This window comes from Coffea arabica, chromosome 11e (assembly GCF_036785885.1).
Source record: "Coffea arabica cultivar ET-39 chromosome 11e, Coffea Arabica ET-39 HiFi, whole genome shotgun sequence".
NCBI classification, from domain to species: domain Eukaryota; kingdom Viridiplantae; phylum Streptophyta; class Magnoliopsida; order Gentianales; family Rubiaceae; genus Coffea; species Coffea arabica.
The window spans coordinates 56,587,941-56,608,678 of NC_092331.1; the positions used below are offsets into that span (position 1 = coordinate 56,587,941).

At 36.3% G+C, this 20,738-nt stretch overlaps 3 protein-coding genes across 5 annotated transcripts; 1 reads left to right on the forward strand and 2 right to left on the reverse strand.

Annotated features, from left to right (window-relative positions):
* Nucleotides 1-1,947: 1,947 nt before the first annotated feature.
* LOC113717932 (zinc finger protein CONSTANS-LIKE 16-like) lies at nucleotides 1,948-4,372 on the reverse strand. The gene is made up of 2 exons (XM_027242777.2): nucleotides 3,121-4,372; nucleotides 1,948-2,547 (listed from the first exon to the last, which is right to left on the reverse strand). The coding sequence occupies exons 1-2, from the start codon at nucleotides 4,207-4,209 to the stop codon at nucleotides 2,296-2,298; spliced, it is 1,341 nt and encodes a 446-aa protein (XP_027098578.1). The 5' UTR covers nucleotides 4,210-4,372; the 3' UTR covers nucleotides 1,948-2,295.
* A 4,700-nt stretch (nucleotides 4,373-9,072) lies between these two features.
* LOC113719558 (protein FLX-like 3) lies at nucleotides 9,073-13,494 on the forward strand. 3 transcript variants are annotated; one of them, XM_027244783.2, is made up of 5 exons: nucleotides 9,073-9,212; nucleotides 9,319-9,451; nucleotides 11,869-12,397; nucleotides 12,620-12,765; nucleotides 12,919-13,494. In XM_027244783.2, the coding sequence occupies exons 3-5, from the start codon at nucleotides 11,871-11,873 to the stop codon at nucleotides 13,041-13,043; spliced, it is 798 nt and encodes a 265-aa protein (XP_027100584.1). In that variant the 5' UTR covers nucleotides 9,073-9,212; nucleotides 9,319-9,451; nucleotides 11,869-11,870; the 3' UTR covers nucleotides 13,044-13,494. The 3 variants fall into 3 exon arrangements, with proteins under 3 accessions (XP_027100584.1, XP_027100583.1, XP_071927783.1); XM_027244782.2 differs by having other exon boundaries at nucleotides 9,323-9,451; XM_072071682.1 differs by lacking the exon at nucleotides 9,319-9,451.
* Nucleotides 13,495-13,778: 284 nt separating this feature from the next.
* LOC113719557 (homocysteine S-methyltransferase 1) lies at nucleotides 13,779-16,810 on the reverse strand. The gene is made up of 7 exons (XM_027244781.2): nucleotides 16,369-16,810; nucleotides 15,961-16,017; nucleotides 15,403-15,608; nucleotides 15,148-15,277; nucleotides 14,618-14,821; nucleotides 14,438-14,509; nucleotides 13,779-14,306 (listed from the first exon to the last, which is right to left on the reverse strand). The coding sequence occupies exons 1-7, from the start codon at nucleotides 16,537-16,539 to the stop codon at nucleotides 14,163-14,165; spliced, it is 984 nt and encodes a 327-aa protein (XP_027100582.1). The 5' UTR covers nucleotides 16,540-16,810; the 3' UTR covers nucleotides 13,779-14,162.
* Nucleotides 16,811-20,738: the final 3,928 nt, after the last annotated feature.

Here is a 20,738-nt window from a genome sequence, read left to right on the forward strand (position 1 = left end):
ATAACACTGATCCACAATTTTGCGGTCCAGCTTTCCAGATCGCTTTCAATCACTTCCTTCATATTTGACGATTGTCTTCTCTACCTTGCTTGTTTTCATCATGAAAGTGAAATTTGTAGCAGTTTCAAACTTTTTCCATAAAAAAAAAAAAGAAGAAAAAGAAAGAAAAAAAGCAACTTTTTGATTGCAAATACATATCCCTTATTCTTTTCCTTTTGAGTACTTAGTAATGCAAAGATGCCTTATAAAACATGGCAAAAAATATAGCACACAAGCTTTCCTATTGCTAGCTCCACCTTTCACTAGTTATTTTGTGAGTGTGCCTTTGTTTCCATCCCCTTTATTTTCTCCCAATTATTAAATTATAGTGTTAAGGATTTTTTCTACGAGAACCCATCAGAATACATTTAAATCGTATCTAATAATTATTATTCGCTCTTATATTTATAAAATTCCTCTACAATATTTCTAGAGAAACTAGAAAGATGCCATTTTCAAAATCCAAAACTAACAATGAAATAGGACCACCGATGCATTGACAACTAGGGACACTAGAGATAAAAGGCCAAGGTCAAAATTTAATGCCAGGGCCAATACGCAAGGGTTTCGCCATCAATTTATGCTCAATCTATCTTCAGTCTTTTCTTCTCCGCCTAGCTGTTCATAGAAGGCATACTTTTCATTATCCTCCAGAAAAGTGGATAAGGGATTGATGATTATTGCTGTAAAATTTATGACAAAGATTCAAAAGCAGCTTTGCATTTCTTTCCGATCGATGTCTTAGATTCCCCTCTTCAACAGCAACGTGTGCCCAGCAAACAATTCAACAACGACCTCAACCATGATTCTGCTATCTTTCTAGGATCTGTTTGATTACTATTGGTGTGGGTTTCAATCGATGTTTGGTTGGACAATTACAGGCCAAGGAACAACCAAAAATCTGGAATGCGAACCCGATAAGATGACTTTTGAGGAGCAAATGAAACACTGGCTCTTTCATATAATTGATCCGTATCCACATGCATCTATAGAAGAAGAAATCCTAGAATTGGATATCCATTTCTTCTTTTCGCCTTTGTTTTCTTACAATCTTATCATTCTTTTTGACCATTAAATCCGAATAGGTTACAAAAATACCTTGTAAACTCCAGTTAACAATTAAAGAGTAAAAATCTATGAACTATTCTATTCTAGAAATTTTCAGCAGATCGTATTTCCTGAATTGTACATCCATCAATGACACTATGAAACAACTTTCTCAAGGTAGAAATGATACCAAAGGGACAATATATAGTTTTCGTTTCTTTGAGAAATCGAAATGACTAAATTATTCTGTTAAAAATCACCACAATGTATTGGTACGCAGAAAAATAAATAGAGAAAAAAAAAAGGATGACTACTGCCTATTCATGAATTGAAAAATTCCAAGCAATTTACTCATCTGAAAATTTCTCCAAATTGTTATTCTCACAACCAGTGTACTGATAAGGAAGGCTAAGATTTTGATTTAGTTATTTTTAGAAAAAGGTGGTGCTATTTGTCAGACTTAATTACTCCTATATGACACAATTTTTAGTGGCTGCCCTATTCATAATAATTTGATAATTTGACTTTTCTCATTCTATTTTAATATAAGGCTCTTTTGACGGGTGTTTGCTTTTTTATTCTTTTTTTTTTCCTGTAAATTTTTTGAGAAAGATTAATCTGATATGCCCTTCATATATAACTGTCAAGCCTTCATGCAATTGTACGAATTATAAGCCTGCATAAATTTGCCCTTGTCAGAACCTCTGGAGTTGAAATGAAATGTTTAGCGGTGAAAACAGCAGCTATCGTTCGTAATTCCCGTCACACTTGGATGTGACATGACTGCTTAGTGACAATGAAATGAGAGAAAAAAAAATGAACGTATTTTTCACAAAAACAAAATGCTAAAAGAAAATAAAATAAAAAAAAAACTAAACCTACTTGGATATATGTATTTGTGCTTTCATCTTAAGGAATCCTTTTAATCATGTACAATCATTGGAGAACATTCTAGCCACCTCAAAAAAAACAACAACAACAACAACAACAACAAAGAGCACATAAAAGAAAAAGGGAGAAAGAAATGCCGCTGCCCGCTGTCTCTTTTGTTAAAAGCAAAAAAAAAAAAAAAAATTTATAGCAATATCGCTATATATTAATTTATTTTGTAGAGAAATTCACATCCTAGGTGATTAAGCTAATTGCTAGGACTACTGCACATTCCTAGCCGTACTAAGGAAAAAGAAGATTAGAGTAGAAATTTAACAGTTATTTGGTGTGCAGAGGAAATGCTGCTGCAGCTGCTGAGAAGGTTGCCCTCTTAACGAACCTCCCTTTCATTCTGGGCCTCTTTTCAGCATTCAATTTTCGTACCTCGTACCTGATTTTCTTGGAAAACAACCTTGTTCGCCTTTTTTCTCTGTACCTAGAGACTCTTGCTTCTCTTCCTCCATCCATCATTGCGGGATGTCCAAACATTCCCACTTCCCCATATAGATTATGAATTGTTCCACAAGTGCCCTGAAAAAATTTCACAATAATCTTTTAGTTCTGTAACTCCATTTATTCTTGTAGTAAAAGACCCCAACTTTTCAACTTATAACCAACCAACAGGCATATATTTTAAAACTAGCTTCACATCGCAAAAATGAATAAATAACTGAAGGGACAAAAGTGAAAAGGCTTGCAAAACCTAGAAGAGAATGCAACCATCATTCTACTTTTGTCAAAGCATTCTGCTCCATCACTTGAGGAGCTTTTAAAAAAAAAAAAAAAAAATCCCACCTGATGAGGAACTTATGATGGTTCTAATCCTTTAAACATGAGATACGTGAATTTGGGTAATTTTTACTAGATACCACCATCCCTAAATTAATTAATTGCTACTGCTTTTCATATTGCACTAAAGTTGAACTGATGATGATTAAGAGGATCGGGTGCCGCCAATTATGTAGCATGTATAACATGTTAGATTAGTGGTATCATCTACTTGATAATCTTGTTCTAGGCCATGTAAATATTGAGAAAGTATGTGCAAGTTAGAGAGGAATTGAAGAAAGAAACTGGCAGTTGATAAATATGTGGAAATCGTACCAGGCAGTCAGGCCAGCAGTCATTGGAGTCCAACTCAGGCCGTTCACCAGTTGTCCAGGGGGACCTTTGATCAGCCCAGGCAGAAATGACTCCTTCATAATCAAGACTCAACAAAATCTTCTTATTTGTGTTGATACCTGCATCCTCTACTTTGCAATCTTCACTCTTCAAATGATCCTTGAGTGCTATTGCCCTTTCTACTCCTGCTTTGTTGTCCTCTTCTTCACAGGTCATGGGAGAATCATAATCAAAGCTCAGCTCAAAGGGTTCATGATCTCCTCTACTCATATCAATCTCTCCATCAATCTGATTATTTCCCATGGCAACCTCCGCTTCTCCTTCATCTTCAACCTTCACTCTTCCACTCCCCAGAGAGCTATTATCCACTAAATCTGCCTCTTTACAATCAGAAAGTCCCAACCCTTCAATAGCAAATGATTCGTCATCGAGCCCTTTGCCTAATAAGCTCTCAACATCCGCCGCGAACTCAGCAAGCTCCATTTCAGATGGAAGAGGTCCATGGAACTGATTGATATCATTTCCACAGTCATAAACTGTACCCTTAGATTCATCAACACCTACAGCATCAGCAGCCTCCCCATCGTTTCCCATATTTGTTGCAGCTTCATTAGAATTTTCACTCGTGCGTAATTCAGCTACAAATGGATCGAATATAGGAACCCTATAAAGAAGTTGCTCCTCGTTTTCTTCATGGGATGTTTCGATTTCATCAGAACAAATTTCAGGGACAAGATGAAGAGGGTTTCTTGCTGGCTCTTGATCAGATTTTGATTTTGCATGCTTTCCTGACCTTGGTGTACGTGCCTTTTTTGTGAAACCATGGTGCCAAGACGGCACGGAAATTTCTAAAGAAAGTTCTTTGGAGGGTTTGAGAGATGAAGTTTTGAGACGAACCCTTTCATGTCTGCGAGCCAAAGGGTTGGCTGAATGGACTGAAGCATCACAATTCTGGCAAAGGAAAGCATCATCAGCTGCGCAATACCATCGAGCCCTTTTTTTTATACAATTGTCACAAGCTCTTGCAGTTTTGCCACCCATAGCGTTGGCTAATTTTCTGTCTGAAACCATAATCAGCGTTTAATACAACTATTTACTATATACTCAATCTTCGATTCAGGTTGAATTTGCAAAAATCCAATGCATATCAATGGAGGATCCAGAAGGGTGTGGGAGAATTTTGGTGATTTTTACAGAAAAATAACATTTGGTGCAATTATTGTATAGAGGAGAGTGTGACCCACTGCGCACTTTTTCAGTTTATACAAGGACTTGAAGGCCATGTTAGGGTGCACCTTTTTGGGAGGGAGAGTTGCACTTTTGGGGCCCCCAATGAGGCCTTATCTGTTGCTCCATTGGCTGCACTAGAAAAATCATCCAATTTGCTGTTTTTTCATTGGCTAAATATCCAATCAATGGGATTTCTAGAGGGGACCAGTAGCTGAAAGATGAGCATTAGTCCTTGATCCGATCCATGGGTTCTCCCTCACAGTCTCAATCTTTCCAGTGTCGATTTCTTCAGCGCTCACTAAATTTGAAGAAGACCCTTTTGTTGGATTGTCTCTTTTCAATTACACCTGTTTAAAGTTCAGGACTCTTTGCCAGCGGTCCCCTTTTCATTCGCTTTTCCCTCCCCACCGAAAAGCATCAAAACCCCACACCAAATTACCTTGTTTCACTACATAATAATTCATCGTGCCATAAAAATCATATTACCAGTGGTAACGTATCATAGAGCAAGAAATGCGAAGAAAAGCATTGACTTGTCCGTATTACCAAGTGAACCCAATGTGTTTCAATGCTTGTTATGGTGATGGAATCATGGAGCCCTAAAGAGATTTTGATAATCAAAGGCGTAAAAGCTAATCAACAAGTGCTTTCAAAGTAATACCAAAACGTTACCAGTGTCGCATCTTTTATCATACAATTGTTAGCTTACTGCATTTTAGTATGATAATGAAATGAAAATTGTAGTAATCGCAGGGTATGCCATACAAGCAAAGATAAAAGAAAGTTGGTGAAGTAATGCAACCATGAATATTTTTTCTAATTACTCTTTGTCATCATTTTTGTTGTTCTTATATACTATCAACTTGATTGAGTTAAAAAAAATAAATGAATAAATAAAACTCGAGTATCAACTGATTGCTAAGTTAAAACTTTGATTAATTTGATGTCAACCAAATGAAACTATGCGGGTAAATTAAAACTTTCACCTCAACCAAATGAAAGTACTCGAGTGAACTAAATCAATTGTTCATCAGGTGAGAGATCCTTATCAATGGAGTTTCTCCAAAGTGATATGCACCTCATCTCTTGATATTTTATTTATTCTCACAAAATGATCTTTATTTCGTACATTCAAATTTTCTGTGGGTTGCAAATTTTGTATTATCTAATGATTCTGACAATTCTTGATTTTGGCCGAAAGGTGAGAAAACAAGAGAATGTTCTATAACTTCTTATTTCTGATGTTTTCCTTTTGCTCCTTTGTGAGTCATAATCAATAAGCTTATATGAGCTAGGACTGAAGGGTACGTGGAAAACACATTGCCCCATGTTTACCCCTGGGCTATCACTTTACCTGTCCATGAAGCCTAGTCATAAGCCATATAATCCTCCTTCCTTGGATTTGGATCATACATATATCCCATAAAAGGCAAAATTGAAGAGCTTTCTCTTTCATAGAAATTGTTTATGACCGGCATGGGGATTGTATTCATTCAAGTATGAGGAATTAAGCCTTTGACAATGAAGAAGATATCTGTCTGTCTAAGGTTTTGATTTAATTAGTAAAGATAACGAGACTAATTGGCTAAGAACACTTGACAAATTGGAAACGGAAGGGGAGAAAATATCACAGGATAACTCTGATGTGGAAACCTCATCCATGCTGGTAGATCTAACCAGAAGCAGCAACAGCAGCAGAGTAAAATCTTCTCTATTGTCTTGGATGTTCCCTGAGAAAGTATGATAGGATCATGGACATGAAAATGACCCACTTTGTTGTTACCTCCGCTTTCTATCTTTGACACGTAAATGTTTTTATGCATACAAATGGCAGAGTCCATAGGTCACAGTGCATATTCGTCAACTGAAAATTGTCAGAGAAATGACATTGATAATTTCTTTCTAAATTGTTCAAAAATAATAGGAACTTTTGATACATATCTAGAGTACTCCAGATATTTGATTTAAAATGAAGAAACCTTTGGCACATGATTCATCACAAATGGAGTTATATTGGGTTGTAGGCCAGTCAGATGATATGGCATCATTGCAATTTAATCATCAGCTTTTTATTTCTGTGTATTGTACATTGCCCGGTCTGAATAATGGATTATTGAACAAAAGAAAATAAAAAGTTTAAGTAGATTTTTTTAAAACTCTGATGGGCAATGGTCCAAGCGAGACTCCCAGAAGAACTGCAGAATGCGTGCAGAGGGAGAAGATAGTTGAAAAGATCTCTTGAGACTGCAGAAGGCATGGACGAGTGATGGGTAAACATGGGATGTCTGTGGCATCATGGAAAAGTCCAATTCCGCCAGGTTTTTTGTACTCCAGTGTGGGCTCGTACCCATCTTGGAAGTGAAAAATGAATAATTACTCATGGCTGTTTATGAAGTAGCTAAATTGTTAATAGCAAATGTACCGCTCAGTAACTGGCGATCGAAGCCAGGAATATTTAAGAGATATATGCATAGGGGTTCAGTTCTAGATACTTGCTCTTATATACCGAGGAAGAATATCTAAAGATAAATAGAAACTTCACCTGAAAAGAGGGAAAAGATGTGCATGTAGCCAATTTTAAATCTTAAGGTTGGAGGCGGCCATCTTCCTAGTTCATTGGATTGAATGATAAACGGAAAGAAATAGCATTGGTTTACTTTTTTATGTATTGGAGCGATATGTAGTTTACAATAAAGAAAAACTTGCCAAGGGCTTTAAACAGGAATGGTGCGTCAAAATAAATTAATGAAATCATACCAACGGAAAAGCTTTTTGCTTGTTGCTTCTTCTTTTTTCCCCTGCATGCGTTTTGTGAAGTATATTTAAGGAATAGAACCGTGGAACGGGAACTAGTTGTCAATCTGGTGTTTGGTGTTGGTCTTAGTACAATAGTTGAAGTGCCAATTTTCACAAAATTTGTTCATATGGTCAAGTATCCGGGATGATTTAGTATTTCAGCCATTATTAACATTTTGTTATCTATATGACGAAGTTTTATTGCAGAATGCTCATTCTCAAGCATCACTACCTGCAATTTTGGTGCGCTTCAGTAAACATAATCTGGTGTAATCAGCTGGTGTTTTGCTCGAATGTGGTCATTCTTTCTCTCTTTTTGTATGCTTTTGAAGAGGTTTGAGCTCATATCAATAAAAAGGTGAGACCATTACTTTAGTTAACTAATCTTTCATCCACCATTTCGAAGGTTTTGTAGAGTAATTCTGACAAAGATGAGGTGCCCTTAGTGTTAGGCAATCGAGCAAGAATCTCAAAAACAAAAGTGTCTTTTGCCTACCATCCTCGTTGGAGGTTTTCCATAGACATTTATACCTTTTGACGACTAACATTTACCAATTTGATGAGTACTAGTTTTTACTTCAAATTTCTTTTTAGTTAGTAATGCTGATTTGGCAGCAATCAACCTTCTCTTAAAGCCTGCATTTCCATCCTCAATTATACCAGCACTTATTTACCCCAATATCCATACATACATCTAGCACATTTCTTTTGGTTCCATTGAAGCGTTTCCCAGAAACACACAAGACGTGCCGAAACAGAAACAGAAACAGAATATTTTGCGGGGCTGTAAAGACGTATCGAAACACACGAGAACTGGTGAATGAAAAAGAAAACAAATGCTTCCCACATCGAAGAAAATCTAACTTTTCGTCACTTAATAAGCAGATGCCCAGGAGCCGCTTGCCGCCGAGCTTCGTAGCGCAAGCTTGTGACCCAAGCGGGGGCATTAATGTGTTGGAACATTGGATTGGCCCTGATGGTAGGGCTTGTGAAGCTATTCACCGGCCTGCCCATTCCAAGCGGAGAGCTGAGCCATGTGGTTTGGGCGGAGGCCTGGACCGCTTGGCTCCTAGAGTGGAGGATACTGCGTGAGGCTGGCTTGACAGAGCAACGAGAACTTCCCGCTCCTTGCAGTGGAAGGATAACGGGCTAGTGCTGCACAAGGCCACTATTACCAAATGGATCATCCTAATTGAACCAACACTTTTTGAAATTTTTTTTTTATTTTCTTAAGGAAAAATTGCTAGATTCTGCAGTACAAACTTTTTTGCAATAAAGAAAAAGAAATGAATCTTCAAAGATAATAAAGCGCTGAGTTTTCCCAATACTTGCAATCAAAAGAAAATTTCCAAAAAATACATAAAGGAACGGTAAGCACCAAGTTTTTCCAATTTTCAAATACTATTTCACCAAAATTCTCTTCACATTTGGTTTTTGAGTGATTAAAAGACTAATACCTACACATTTTCGAGTTTACTCAATCTTTATCACCCCTAATAAATGAAATGTCAATATATGCACGGAGTTTTATATCATTGTTGACTAAAAATAACTCTTATTGCATCTTAGAGAAGACATCAACCCTCTAAAAAAACAATTTAATGGCTGCAAAAAGATGCACAATTGTAGATGTAGTGGTAGAGAGACATCCCAAAAAAAGATTTAATTCAACGCAAGTTTTTAACTTTTCAAATAAAATCGATCTCAATACATAGAACGAAAAAAAGAACCAAAAATAAAATTGTGCATAAGATAATTTGAAAAAGAAATGAATTGAAAAAAGGATGACTTAAAGTGACATGAGAAAGATATATAATTAAAAGATATGAATTCGGGACTTTTCATTTTTACTTAAAGAGAAAAAGATGGCTTTTAATGGGCCAAAAAATTGTTGCAGGAGTGTCACAGCCCGAATGGTTCTCTCTCTTATGGCTTATAACAGCACCTCTCCTGAGCTCAGCGGGACAGCAGGGAACCTTGTAACTTCACAAACGTAAAAATTTTCGTCCTAAGATCAGAATTATCTCCAAATCCGCTGTTCTTGCAAGGTAATCTCTCTTCCCTTTACCTTTATTTGTTCAAGTTTCGGTTACTTTGTTTAGGATAATACCTTTACTTCTTTCTGAGGCTCGAGTTTATGTTGTTTTTCGTAAGGCAGGGTGGAATTCTTGATGATACAATTTACCCTCAAGAAATTGAAATCTATGCAAAAAATAGATTTTTTCTTCCTTTGATGGTCCAGCAGAAAGCAAAACATTAGGTTACGGACTGTTCTGTAATTAATCTGGTAAGGAAAATGTTCTGAATTTAATTATATCTTTCACTTGGTGTTGGTATTTTGATGGAAAATTGAATCTTGATACTTAAGCTATAGATAGAACACAAGTTTATTAGGCTATTGTTGTTCTTTCAGAATGTAAGTTAGTCATTTATTTTGGGTTTTTAACTGTAAAGTCTATGAATTGGTGGGAGCATTTGATTTGAATATGAGTGATAAAAATTAAAAAAGTGAATGACTGAGATTGCACATTTGTGGGGACAAAGAAAAATTGAGGAATTGGAAATAGTTATCATCAGTCCAGTAGCTGCCCTGCTGCTAGACTTGCTGTGATTTCTAATCCCAAGGTTTAAATGGAATTTGGTTAATGATGGCTTCTTGCTCAGGATGAGTTTGTCGATGCAAATTGCATCATTACATATCTGCAATTTTATTTTTCTCTTTCATGTCAGTGTCGCGAATCTTGGGTCAACCTAAACATGAAGAAAATAGCTGTGTCACAGATATAGGGCATAGATAGTGCAGTTTTGGCATTAGAACTTACTGCCCTTTAGGCTTTTTCTTTTGTATCTTGGTCTTATGGATAAGCTTTTTCCTCAAGAAATAGTGTGGAATTTCAGCTTGAGTTTACAAGACATCAGATAAGATTTCAGAAATTTAGCCCCTGTTTGTATATCCACTTGCTGATCTGCTAACACATAGAGTTGGCTACTTTGCAAGGTTCTATGTCTTGGCTTCTTTTTCTATTTTCATCATTTTAGTTGTATTCTTTTGGTTGAAACCTGTAACTGCAGAAATCTAGAAAATCTGGATGCTGACTGCAGAATAATGACTTTGTAACTAATTAGGGCAAGCAAAGCATGGGGGGATTATGAAAAGTAAGAAAATGGAAAATGTTTAGTATGACAATCCTTCTGTGATCGTATTGTGAGACATGGATGCTGCTCATTGCCTTCCTCTTGAACAGAATGAAGTAATGTGCATCTAAAATGTTATAATTGTATTTGTTGTGACAATCATGGAAGAGCCTCTCATGTGATGAATGTTGCACAGTCTAATAGTTCCTTAAAGGGGCCCAAATGTTTAATCATGATAGTAACGGGCATTGAAAGATTGGTTCTATGAGATCATAGCATTAGGTGGTTTTCATTTGAATTTCTCCTCTAGAGAAGTTGAAGGGTATTTGAGGTGGATATGTTGCAGAATAAGTATTTCATTATCCTCTAGAATAAGCATTTCATGATTTTTTGTACTAGCTATAAGATGTTGTGTTCAAGTCTTATTATCTTCTATCAATTATGGCCAATAGTTCATCATGGGGTTGCTAGTGCTTGTCTATCACTTCTATTTTCATTCTAGGAATAGAAAGCATGGGGCCTCAAGGATCGGAAAGCAATTAATGTTGCTCAAAACTGTGAATGATACTCAAGTAATAAAGGCTTTTAGAAGGTTAACCTAATATGAATGTGACATTATTGATGCTAGAAGTTCGGTCTTGAGAGCTTGTATTGCTCCACATAGTGAATCTATCTTGTGAAAGATCAACTAGATAGCTGGGTTTTTGGAATTCCTTAAGGATCAACTAGATAGCTGGGTTTTTGGAATTCCTTAAGGAGAAGGTGGCTTGCATTATGTGCATTTTCCAATTTCATTGCATTTTAACCTTGAGGACATTAGTGAAGCTCGAAAGTTTCAGTAATATGATTGCAATGAAGTAGACTCGAGTTAGAACAGAGGTAACAAATGCATTCAGTTTGATGGTTATGGACTTCAAATGTGCTTAAACATGTAATTTGCCTTCACAATTTTACCTTCATTTGTAAATGTCATGAGTATGGAGTTTATCAATACTGTTTCTTTCACTTCAATTCCACATCGAATGAGCCTTCATATACGTTATTTTGGAAAACTTGGGTAGCAAGGCATATGTATACTTTTACATGTGGACAAATGACTTAGGTGGCATTTGCATCAGGTTACATGGGCCATCCACATTCAGTACTTACTCAGAAATGTCAATAAAGCCAGATATTGTCATTTATTTCCAATTTATATGCCATGAGAAATAGTTTGGAAGGATGTTGAAATCTTTCCTTAACAAAGATGCCTTTGACTTGTTCTTTGACGGGCTTAGTTAACTTACCTGTGGATAATGTTTGGTGGTTTCTTTCTTTTCTTGCAGTCAGGAGGATGTTTAATGAGCTTTATTGTAGTTTGAACTTTAAAGTGTTTATTTGTCACCTCAGATCTTTATGTTTTGATCTCTGCCAAAATGTAAAAGGAAACCTTTACTGTTTCATCTCTATGCATTCTGTCAATTTCACTTAAAAGTATCTGGGCATCTATAAAATTGTTTTTAAGGCAAAATATATTTTAATCCATGAATTTACCTATAGTGATCTAATATTAGTTGTGTTGGACAACAGCTATGGCAGGGAGAAATCGGATGTTCCGTCAAACAGATAATATCAGGGGCTTCCGCAATGACCCACGGGCTATAATGCACCGAGGAGGTGGACCTCTACCTCCGCATCCTGCAGTCCTGGAGGAGGAACTTGAAATTCAACATAGAGATATGCAAAAGATTGTTGCCGAAAATGGCCTCTTGGTTGATGAGAATGTGTTTCTTCAGAGTGAACTGACTGCTGTTAAGGACGAAATTCACAGACTGAGTCAGGTCCTTCCTCAAATAAGAGCTGATAAAGAGGCACACACAAGGGAGTTGATCGAGAGAGGAATGAAGCTTGAGGCTGAGCTTCGCTCTGCTGAACCACTCAGGGCAGAGGTAGTCCAATTAAGGTCAGAATCTCAGAAATTAAATGCATTACGACAGGAATTAGCTGCCCAAGTTCAAGCTTTCAATAAGGATATTAATAGATGTAAAGCTGATAATCAGCAAGTAGCTGCCATGAAGGCTGATATTGAGGGGATGCACAAAGAACTGATCGAAGCAAGGTATGGACATATAAATTTTTTTATTACAAGTATATTGATTATGTTCTTGCTGGCTCATCCAATCGAGCCTTCCTGCTCCTGTCCTCCATGGTTGACCAGTTAACAGTTAAGAGGAAAGTCATGTCTAAAGAGAGCAAAATCATCTGTTTGAGAGATGAATTATGGAATCTGTCAGGTTCTGATCAAGTATGACTTTTTGGCATTTTTTGATGGATATTCCAGGAGCATATTTGAGTTTGAGAAGAAAGCAAATGAGCAACTGGTGGAACAAAACCAAGCAATGGAGAAAAACCTAGTCTCCATGGCTCGTGAAATAGAAAAGCTCCGAGCAGAGCAAGCTAGTTCAGAGAGGAGAGCACGTGGTCCTGGTATTGCTCTCTCACTCTCTTCCCCTCACACCACACCACCACCCCACCGAGGGCACTGGATGGTGTTGCTTCTGCTTTAGTCATGTGTAACATGTCTTGCTATCTCAAGTTTGAACAACTATTTAGCATGTCAAAACTTTCGTATTTTATCAGGTATTGGGACCTATGGAATGATGAATGGAAGTCCTGAAATGAGATATCGAGGTAATTCCTATGGTGATCCCTATGGCAGTGGAGCTTGGGGATCCTATGATAAGAGAGGGCTTCCTAGACGCTGATCATGTACAGAGATGATGAGTTTGCTTTTGATCTGAGGAAATTTCAGAAGAAAGCTTCTCATTCACTACTGTTCATCTTTGCTAATGTGTACAGAGTCTCCATCAAGCAAGTTTATGCCTGATCTTTCTGGAACTAAAATACATTGGCGGACTTTTTCCGGTTGCTATAGCTGATACAGGTTGATGTACTAACTTTGTTCATCCATGTAATAAGCTGGTTTTGATATGCACTTTTTCTTATTTCTTTCTTGCAAAAAGTGCTGGTGAAATTTGTACGACTTTATGTAACCAACAACTAATGTTGTCATATGACCTTTGTGCCGCCCGTGCATTCGCGACCGTTCGAGAGATCTACCATTTTCTTATGCTTTTGGAATGTAAAATTGGACTGCACAACGTATTGCTGGTTTATATGCATTGTTATTGTCTCCCTTGATACTGAGGCTGGAAATGAAGGGTCAGTGCTGAAGTATAGGGTTGTATAGTGTTGTTGTTCTAATCATTGTCTATGGATAATAACCGTCGCCCAAATTTTCATTCTTTTCTTGTTATCTTGGATGTTGATTATCCCCATTTTGATCTGGTTAAGCTACCAACTCCTCTTGACCAATTTTTCTGTGAGCACGTCCAAGATGAAGCCACGAAGTTGCTGCGGTACCAAACATGTACTTTCGCAGCATTACTATTCGACGAAGATGCTAGGATTCCAATTAAAAAAGCCCTCACAACATTGCGTTTGTCGAAGTTCTAGATCTATTAAAACCTTTTCGTCGAGGTTTCCTTCTTCCTGCTCTTCTGATTGAAGCTGTCCATGATTTCATTTTCAACTACAAGAAGTCATGCAGTATTTCTAAGTTGAATAAATGAACACGTAATCCTAAAGGATAACTGTACTTCTTTGCACCCCTTTTGGACTAAGACTATGAGGTTACAGAAGTTCCTAAAGATTGCCCACTGCTCATCATCCCCTCCTATCCCTTGCCCGGAATTATGCAGCTAGACTAACAGCTATATAAATTAAAAAGAATAAGTGGAACAAAGCTATCATTTCATGAATCATAAGGGAAGAGTGTTGGTGGAGCAATGTCTGTGACGGTGACCCTTTGAACTGAGGAGGCATCAGGACCTTTCTTTGAGGGCCTTTGAGATGGCACGAACAGTATCAGGCGTGGTCCGACAACAGCCACCGATGAGTTTAGCTCCTGCGTCACGCCATCTTGTAGCAAACAACTCAAATTTTTCATCGTCAAAGCATTTTGATGGCTGTTAAACAAACACTAACTAAATTAGGGAGCCAGTTTCTGGACAATGCACACAAGATTTAGTCATGAAAAAGCTCTATCCTACACACACTCAAAAGGAATTACATGTAAATCAAGGTACAAATTACTCACCAGCCACCTTTTAGCTATTCCATCCCATATCTCCCCACTGTTGGGATAAACTACTATGGCCTTCCCAGTTAGCTGCCAAAAACAAAATTAGATTAGAACACTGAATGTTAGTGATTAACAAATATAATAATAAGAAAATACTTTTTCATACACTTCACTGGAAGGAATCTTTGCAATTACCTCTTTGAATTTCTGAATCAGGGCTAGGACAAAATGAGGCGGAGCACAATTAATCCCTACTGCAGTAACTTTGTTACTTTTGTTTAATACATCTAGACATTCATTGAAGCTCTCTCCTGATGGAGCATTCTTGCCATCTACAGAGCTAAAACAGATCCAAGATGGAATCTGTACATTCTCCTCTTCAAGAAGTTCTGCGCACGCCTGCCAGATAATTTGAGTAAGTCGTGTGCTTATCAATTATAAATGACATCCACATGCGTCATGGAACATCTCATGTTTGAATAACTAAGTGTTGCAAGAATGTCCCATGTGCTGTGTTCTCATTTCTGGCCTAATAATTAAACCAAAGGGGACACTAATACCTGCCAATGTAATGGTCAAGATGTGTTGATTCATTGTTCTGCACAATGCGTATTGGTATTTTCATGTGAGAAACTCTTGTCTCTCATACTGATTTAGATGCATGTTTTAAACAGTTATCAAACTTCAGGGGGAGGACAACCCAAGGAATTACTGGGAGAGCATACCTGAGCTTCTAACTTGTTAGGAATGGTTTCAAAGGCAAGTAAATCAGCTCCTGCTTCCACAAGAACTTGCAGTCTTCGCCTATGAAAATCCTTGAGCTTATCCAGATTCACATCCGGCCCATAATTCCCACTGCCAGACAAAACACAAGAATGAAATCACATAAATAAGATATATATCCAATGAAAATTGCCCAAAAGAAAACGTTAAAAGCTTTTGTTTTTGCAAATCAAAACAATGCATGTTAAAAATGTTACCTGTACTCTGACCCATCCGCAAGATAAGCGCCATAACTTCCAATGGAGGCTGCAACTAAAGCTTTAGTACGGTTTTGGTACGGATTCGTTTTAATGGCATCCCAAAACTTATCCCGGGCTTCAACAGCCAATTTCACACTTCTTCGTAACAGAGTCTCTGCTTCTTCAATAGATAGTCCCCTTGACAGGAATCCCGGAATAGTAGCCTGCATTCACATAATAATAGCATATTAACTTTTGTAAAGAATTACTAAATATCATCACAAATTGGGATTTGACCAAATCTCATTGAGCACGTTGTTTTTTTTTTTTTAATCTTTGATGTTAATAACCTCACAAAAAATATCCAAATCTCTCAAAAATCCTTGTATTCTGGCCTTGAACTAATCAAGCAGATAACCTTTTTTTCCTGTCCTCTGCAATGTGTTTCCTATCCTAGGATGCAATTCAAGATTCCCAATTTAAAGAACTACACATCAACCTAAACCTAGTATAGTTAGGTACATATCGTAAGCAATAAAGCCTCATTTCTTAACTGTTGAAAGTGCCACGACGAACCTGATAAGATGAAGTGACCAATATATCTGCACCTGCTTCCAAATACTCCTGGTGTACCTGCACTCATCCAAAGACATCCAATTCTCCAAATTTAGTCCATTTCTTGGCTATGTTACACATATTCACTTGTTACAAAATCACAAACCCTGAGTTTTTCCTTCTACCATTTCGTTTTAGGTATTGTACGTACTAGTAACCACCTTCATCTAGTGAAAGAACAATCGTCATAATTTCAGGATTCAAGTTCCACTAGTGTATCACGTATTCAATTTATTGCCAGACGACATATTGAAACTTAACCACATGTTTGGATGCAACTTAATTAATTGCATATTTACATGTAACCAATGGATTGCATATGTTTTTCTGGAGAAGACGTATGTATGAACTATGAACAAGAAGTTCTACCTTTTTGATAAGACGAGGGTCTTTGATCAGGCAAAGAGCACTCCAAAGAGGGTCATTAATGGTGGCACCATGCCTCTCCAGTTGAGTAGCAAAACCACCATCCAGGACCGCACAACCACCTGCCTTTTCAAGAAAATCTTCCAATGTAGCACTTTCTTTCCCTATCCCCATATTTCTCAATTTTCTTTTTCACTTTCTATCTTCTTCTTCCTCTTTTCCTTCTCGTTTTGAACAAAAAATGCAACTAGTACAACAATAATAGCGTGGGATGATGGGGACAACGAGGTAGAGGCAAGAGGGAGGATATAATATGTCACCACGTTGTGGCTTTAAAGGCGCCGGTGACAGAGGAAGAGATTTACGTGTTTTGCTGGATAAAGCCAATTAAGGTTTACAGATGTATAGGCTGTTCTTGCTAAATCTTGGGAGTAATTTATAGGATATGGATGGATTGGAATGTATGAATAGATAACAGCTAATGAACGCGGACGGTTTATGCTTTCAGGTTCTTATTTGTCTTCCATTGGGTCGGTTTCATAAAACAGGTTCTTGCATTAGACTCATGACGAGGACTTTGTCTCCTGTTTTTGCACTTTTGTTTTTCCCTTTGTTTTTGTGCTTCCTTTCGACTTGGGATTTACATTCAAGACCCCTGAGGTTCGTAGTAATTATACTGGCTGATGCAATTAGTTTTTTGGAAGTTATAGTTTACCCTTTTTATTATTGCCTGTTGTCCCTAGACTTAAATTTCAAGAAACACGTAATTCTTTTTTTTTTTTTTTGGCATAATAAGAAATACGTAATTCTGAGTTTACGTGCATACTAAATATGCCTCCTGTGAATATCACAAGTTTTAACTTTAAAAGTAATACTAAAGAATATTTATTACCCAGTGAATTACTACGAACAGTACTGTCTGTAAACAGTACTCTGTATAATGGTCTATCCAAACAAATTCTGTATAATACTCTATCCAAACAAACTCTATCTAAACAGTACTGTCTGTAATTTCAAATAAAAAAAATTCAGTGGAGGTCTTTATGAATGTGGTAAACCTCTATGCAAATATATGAGCATCAAACCATCAAATCCCACGTGTTTATTTTTAGAATATTTTATCACTTATTTTTTGAAACAAATTTGTCTAAAAATTTAGTATTACTTAATTAATTTAGATGTTCAATTTTTAGTTATCAAACGCATTTGAGCAGGTTAAGATCTAAATCTATTGAATTTAAGTAATGAATTGGATTATCAAACAGGACCTTTATAAATCTATTAATTCATTTTTAATTCTCAATTTTCTTCAATTGACACTACAGATTTAGGATTGAAAAGATAACAGCCCAAAGAAAAGTCAAATAATTACTTTTTCATCTCTCAAGCACCTCCATTCACATCCATTTTTTCTGGAAAAAGTGAATTGGTTGAAGAGTAAAGTTAGAGAATGGGCATATGCTTACCTTGCAAAGAATGCTAAGCATCTCCTTTATTTTCAGCATCTTTTTTTTTTTTAACTAAAATACTATACAAGATCGTGAATTGCAACAAAACGATATACCAAAAAAGAAAAAGAAAACGAAAAAGAGAAATAGACAAAATTGATGCACAAAAATTACAAAATTGCACGGAGAACCCCCCCCCCCCCCCCCCCCCCCCCGATTCTAGCCGAAACTTAGAAGATAGATTTGGGGGTCCTTCAACTTCCGTCTTCCAAGAGGTGGTAGGTGGCTTGCCAAATGTAAGTTAAATACAAAATTATAACTCCATAAAACAATATTTATTTAATGAGTTTTGCCTCGTAGGTTGACGAAGTGAATGCAATGTATTCAATTAGTTGTTGATTAAGTCAAAAGGTTAATTGAAAAGATGGAGAGTTTGACGTAATTCTTGGCTTTCCCACAAGATTGGAGAACATATCTAATTGCCACCCAACATCATTGAAGAACATGCAAATTTTTTTTTTTCTTTTTACATGTTTGGACTTTGGAAGATGGGTGATAAGAATTTATACTTCACAATTTCTTGAACTGGAGAAACGTAAAATAAGTCCCAATTTCTATTAAACCAACGTGCCACGATTTTATTCGAGTAGAGGCGGCAAAGGGTTGGTGTGTCAATCTTCTACGTTACTATTCATTGATGAACAATGAATAAAATTTTTGTATAAAAATTTGGGATAATATCAGAAACCTCCCCTTAGGTTTCTCTTAATATCACCTGATACCCCTAAGGTTTCAAAAATATCACTTACCTCCCTTACTTTAGTTATTTGTGTAACAAAATTTTTAAAAACCCTAAACTACCCTTTCACTTACTAAATAAAAATGTTCCTAAGTCACTTTGTTCACTTCAACAAAATCATCACTTCAAAAGCAATCTCTTGTAGTACTACTACATCACAATGCTATACCCCATAAAAATATAAATTTGAAAAATAAAAATGATATTTGAAAAGAAATACATTTGTATCAATTGAATTCAATATGCTCAAAATCAATTTCTTATGAATTTACATTTTTTCCACCAACTTCTTTACCTTTGCTCAAACCATTAAATTATACCAATTATTATAAAAAAAATCAACTCAAAATAAGCAAATAAATAGTACCCCACTTTATCACAATCACAAAAAGTAAAAGATAAAAAAAAATTTAATTTATTATAATTTATAATATAATATTGCATATTCATCCAAAAAATACGAGGAAGAGAGAATGATGGAAAAAAGAGAAAAAGAAGAAAGATGACTTCCATTTCTTTTTTTTATTTTTGAGCTTCATTTATTTAATATGTTGTAAATTATGTGTTAAGTGAGGGTTAGTATAGTCTTTTTACAATTACCCGGGGAGGTAAGTGATGTTTCTAAAATCTCAAGGGTGCTAAGTGATATTAAGAGAAACCTCCCGGTTTCTGATATTATCCCTAAAAATTTAATACGGTGGCTTGGTTCACCAAATTTCAAGTTCAACAAGTAAACCTCACAATAAGTATCCCTGTTGGAAACGTTCTAGATTCGAAGATCAAGAAACTTTTATTAAAGTTCAAAAACAGGGAAATCCAACCCCCAAAAAAAAAAAAGGTTTGAAAACGTGTCTAGCTAGGGGAGTTGGTAAAAAATTGACAATTATATAGTTGGCCACTTGGCCTTGACTTTACCCACCACAATGTTGAAGACCATTTGGTGAAGGACGACCAAGTGTGATCCTCAACATAAAAACGCTGGGTTGGTGTAGTGATCAAAGGAAGACCATTAAAGTTTTTTTCACAATCAAATTTAGGGTTTGAATCTGTACTTGACAGTTATAAGGTTAACCAAAAAAAAAGTGCTAGATTTGTTCTTTCAAAAAAAAAAATTTTAATTTCTAAAAGAATAATAAATGAACAATTTGTTGGATGCAAGAATGAGAGAAGAATTAAAGAAGCATAGGAATTAGAAAATTAAAAAAAAAAATTCTTCATTGGGCTTCTCTGTCATCTGTAAATAGACATGCTATGCCACAACCATTGGGCCGATTTACATGTTGGGGCTAAGAATTCATCATGAATTGAAACAGATGATGGTGGAAATCAGCGGGAAGCCTAAAGAATTCAGACCTAGCGCTGTCCTGTCCTATTATTTGGCATTTGGTACCCAACAAACCCAGCCGAAGAACCCACCCAAAAAAAAACGGAGCAAAATCAAAATAAGTAAACCTTTCAAACCAAACATCCTTATTAATAGTGATTTCACGAATTTCCTTTTGATTCGCCCATACAATGCATAGGAAAGCCTTAATGATCCACTAATATCAATCCAACTCTGTAAAATTTTTCCACACGATCAATTAAACTAACGTTTCAATGGATTTTTCCAATAGATAACAAATGTTTGGCATGACAGATGCAGCATATAAGGTAATCACAGACAACTTAGTCATCCGCATAATTTTGAAATTTGGACAATACAAAGTATATCATATTAATGTTGTGTCTACACCATTCTAAATCTCCATAAATGCCCTCGAAAGCATAGTAATAAAATTCGGCCCGATTTGGCGGTCAACTCCATGAATCGGCCATAAAATCGGGTTAGATTGCAAATTAAACCAGTTAAGTAACAAATCTGTTGACCAATCATCAATGATTCGGCAATTCAACCGGTGAACTGAAAAATATCGTCAGTGGAACCACCAACTTAAAAATTTTACTATTTTTATAATTTAAAAGATCTTATTATATTATATAATATAACTATTGTACAATCCACGGTTGAATTGATGACCTCTCCGAATTGAGCTCCGAACCGGGTTTAATAACTATACTCGAAAGTGTTTAGATTTGTACGCTTCCATGGCTACAAGTGCATTTGTTTTTTTAAGTGACTCTGA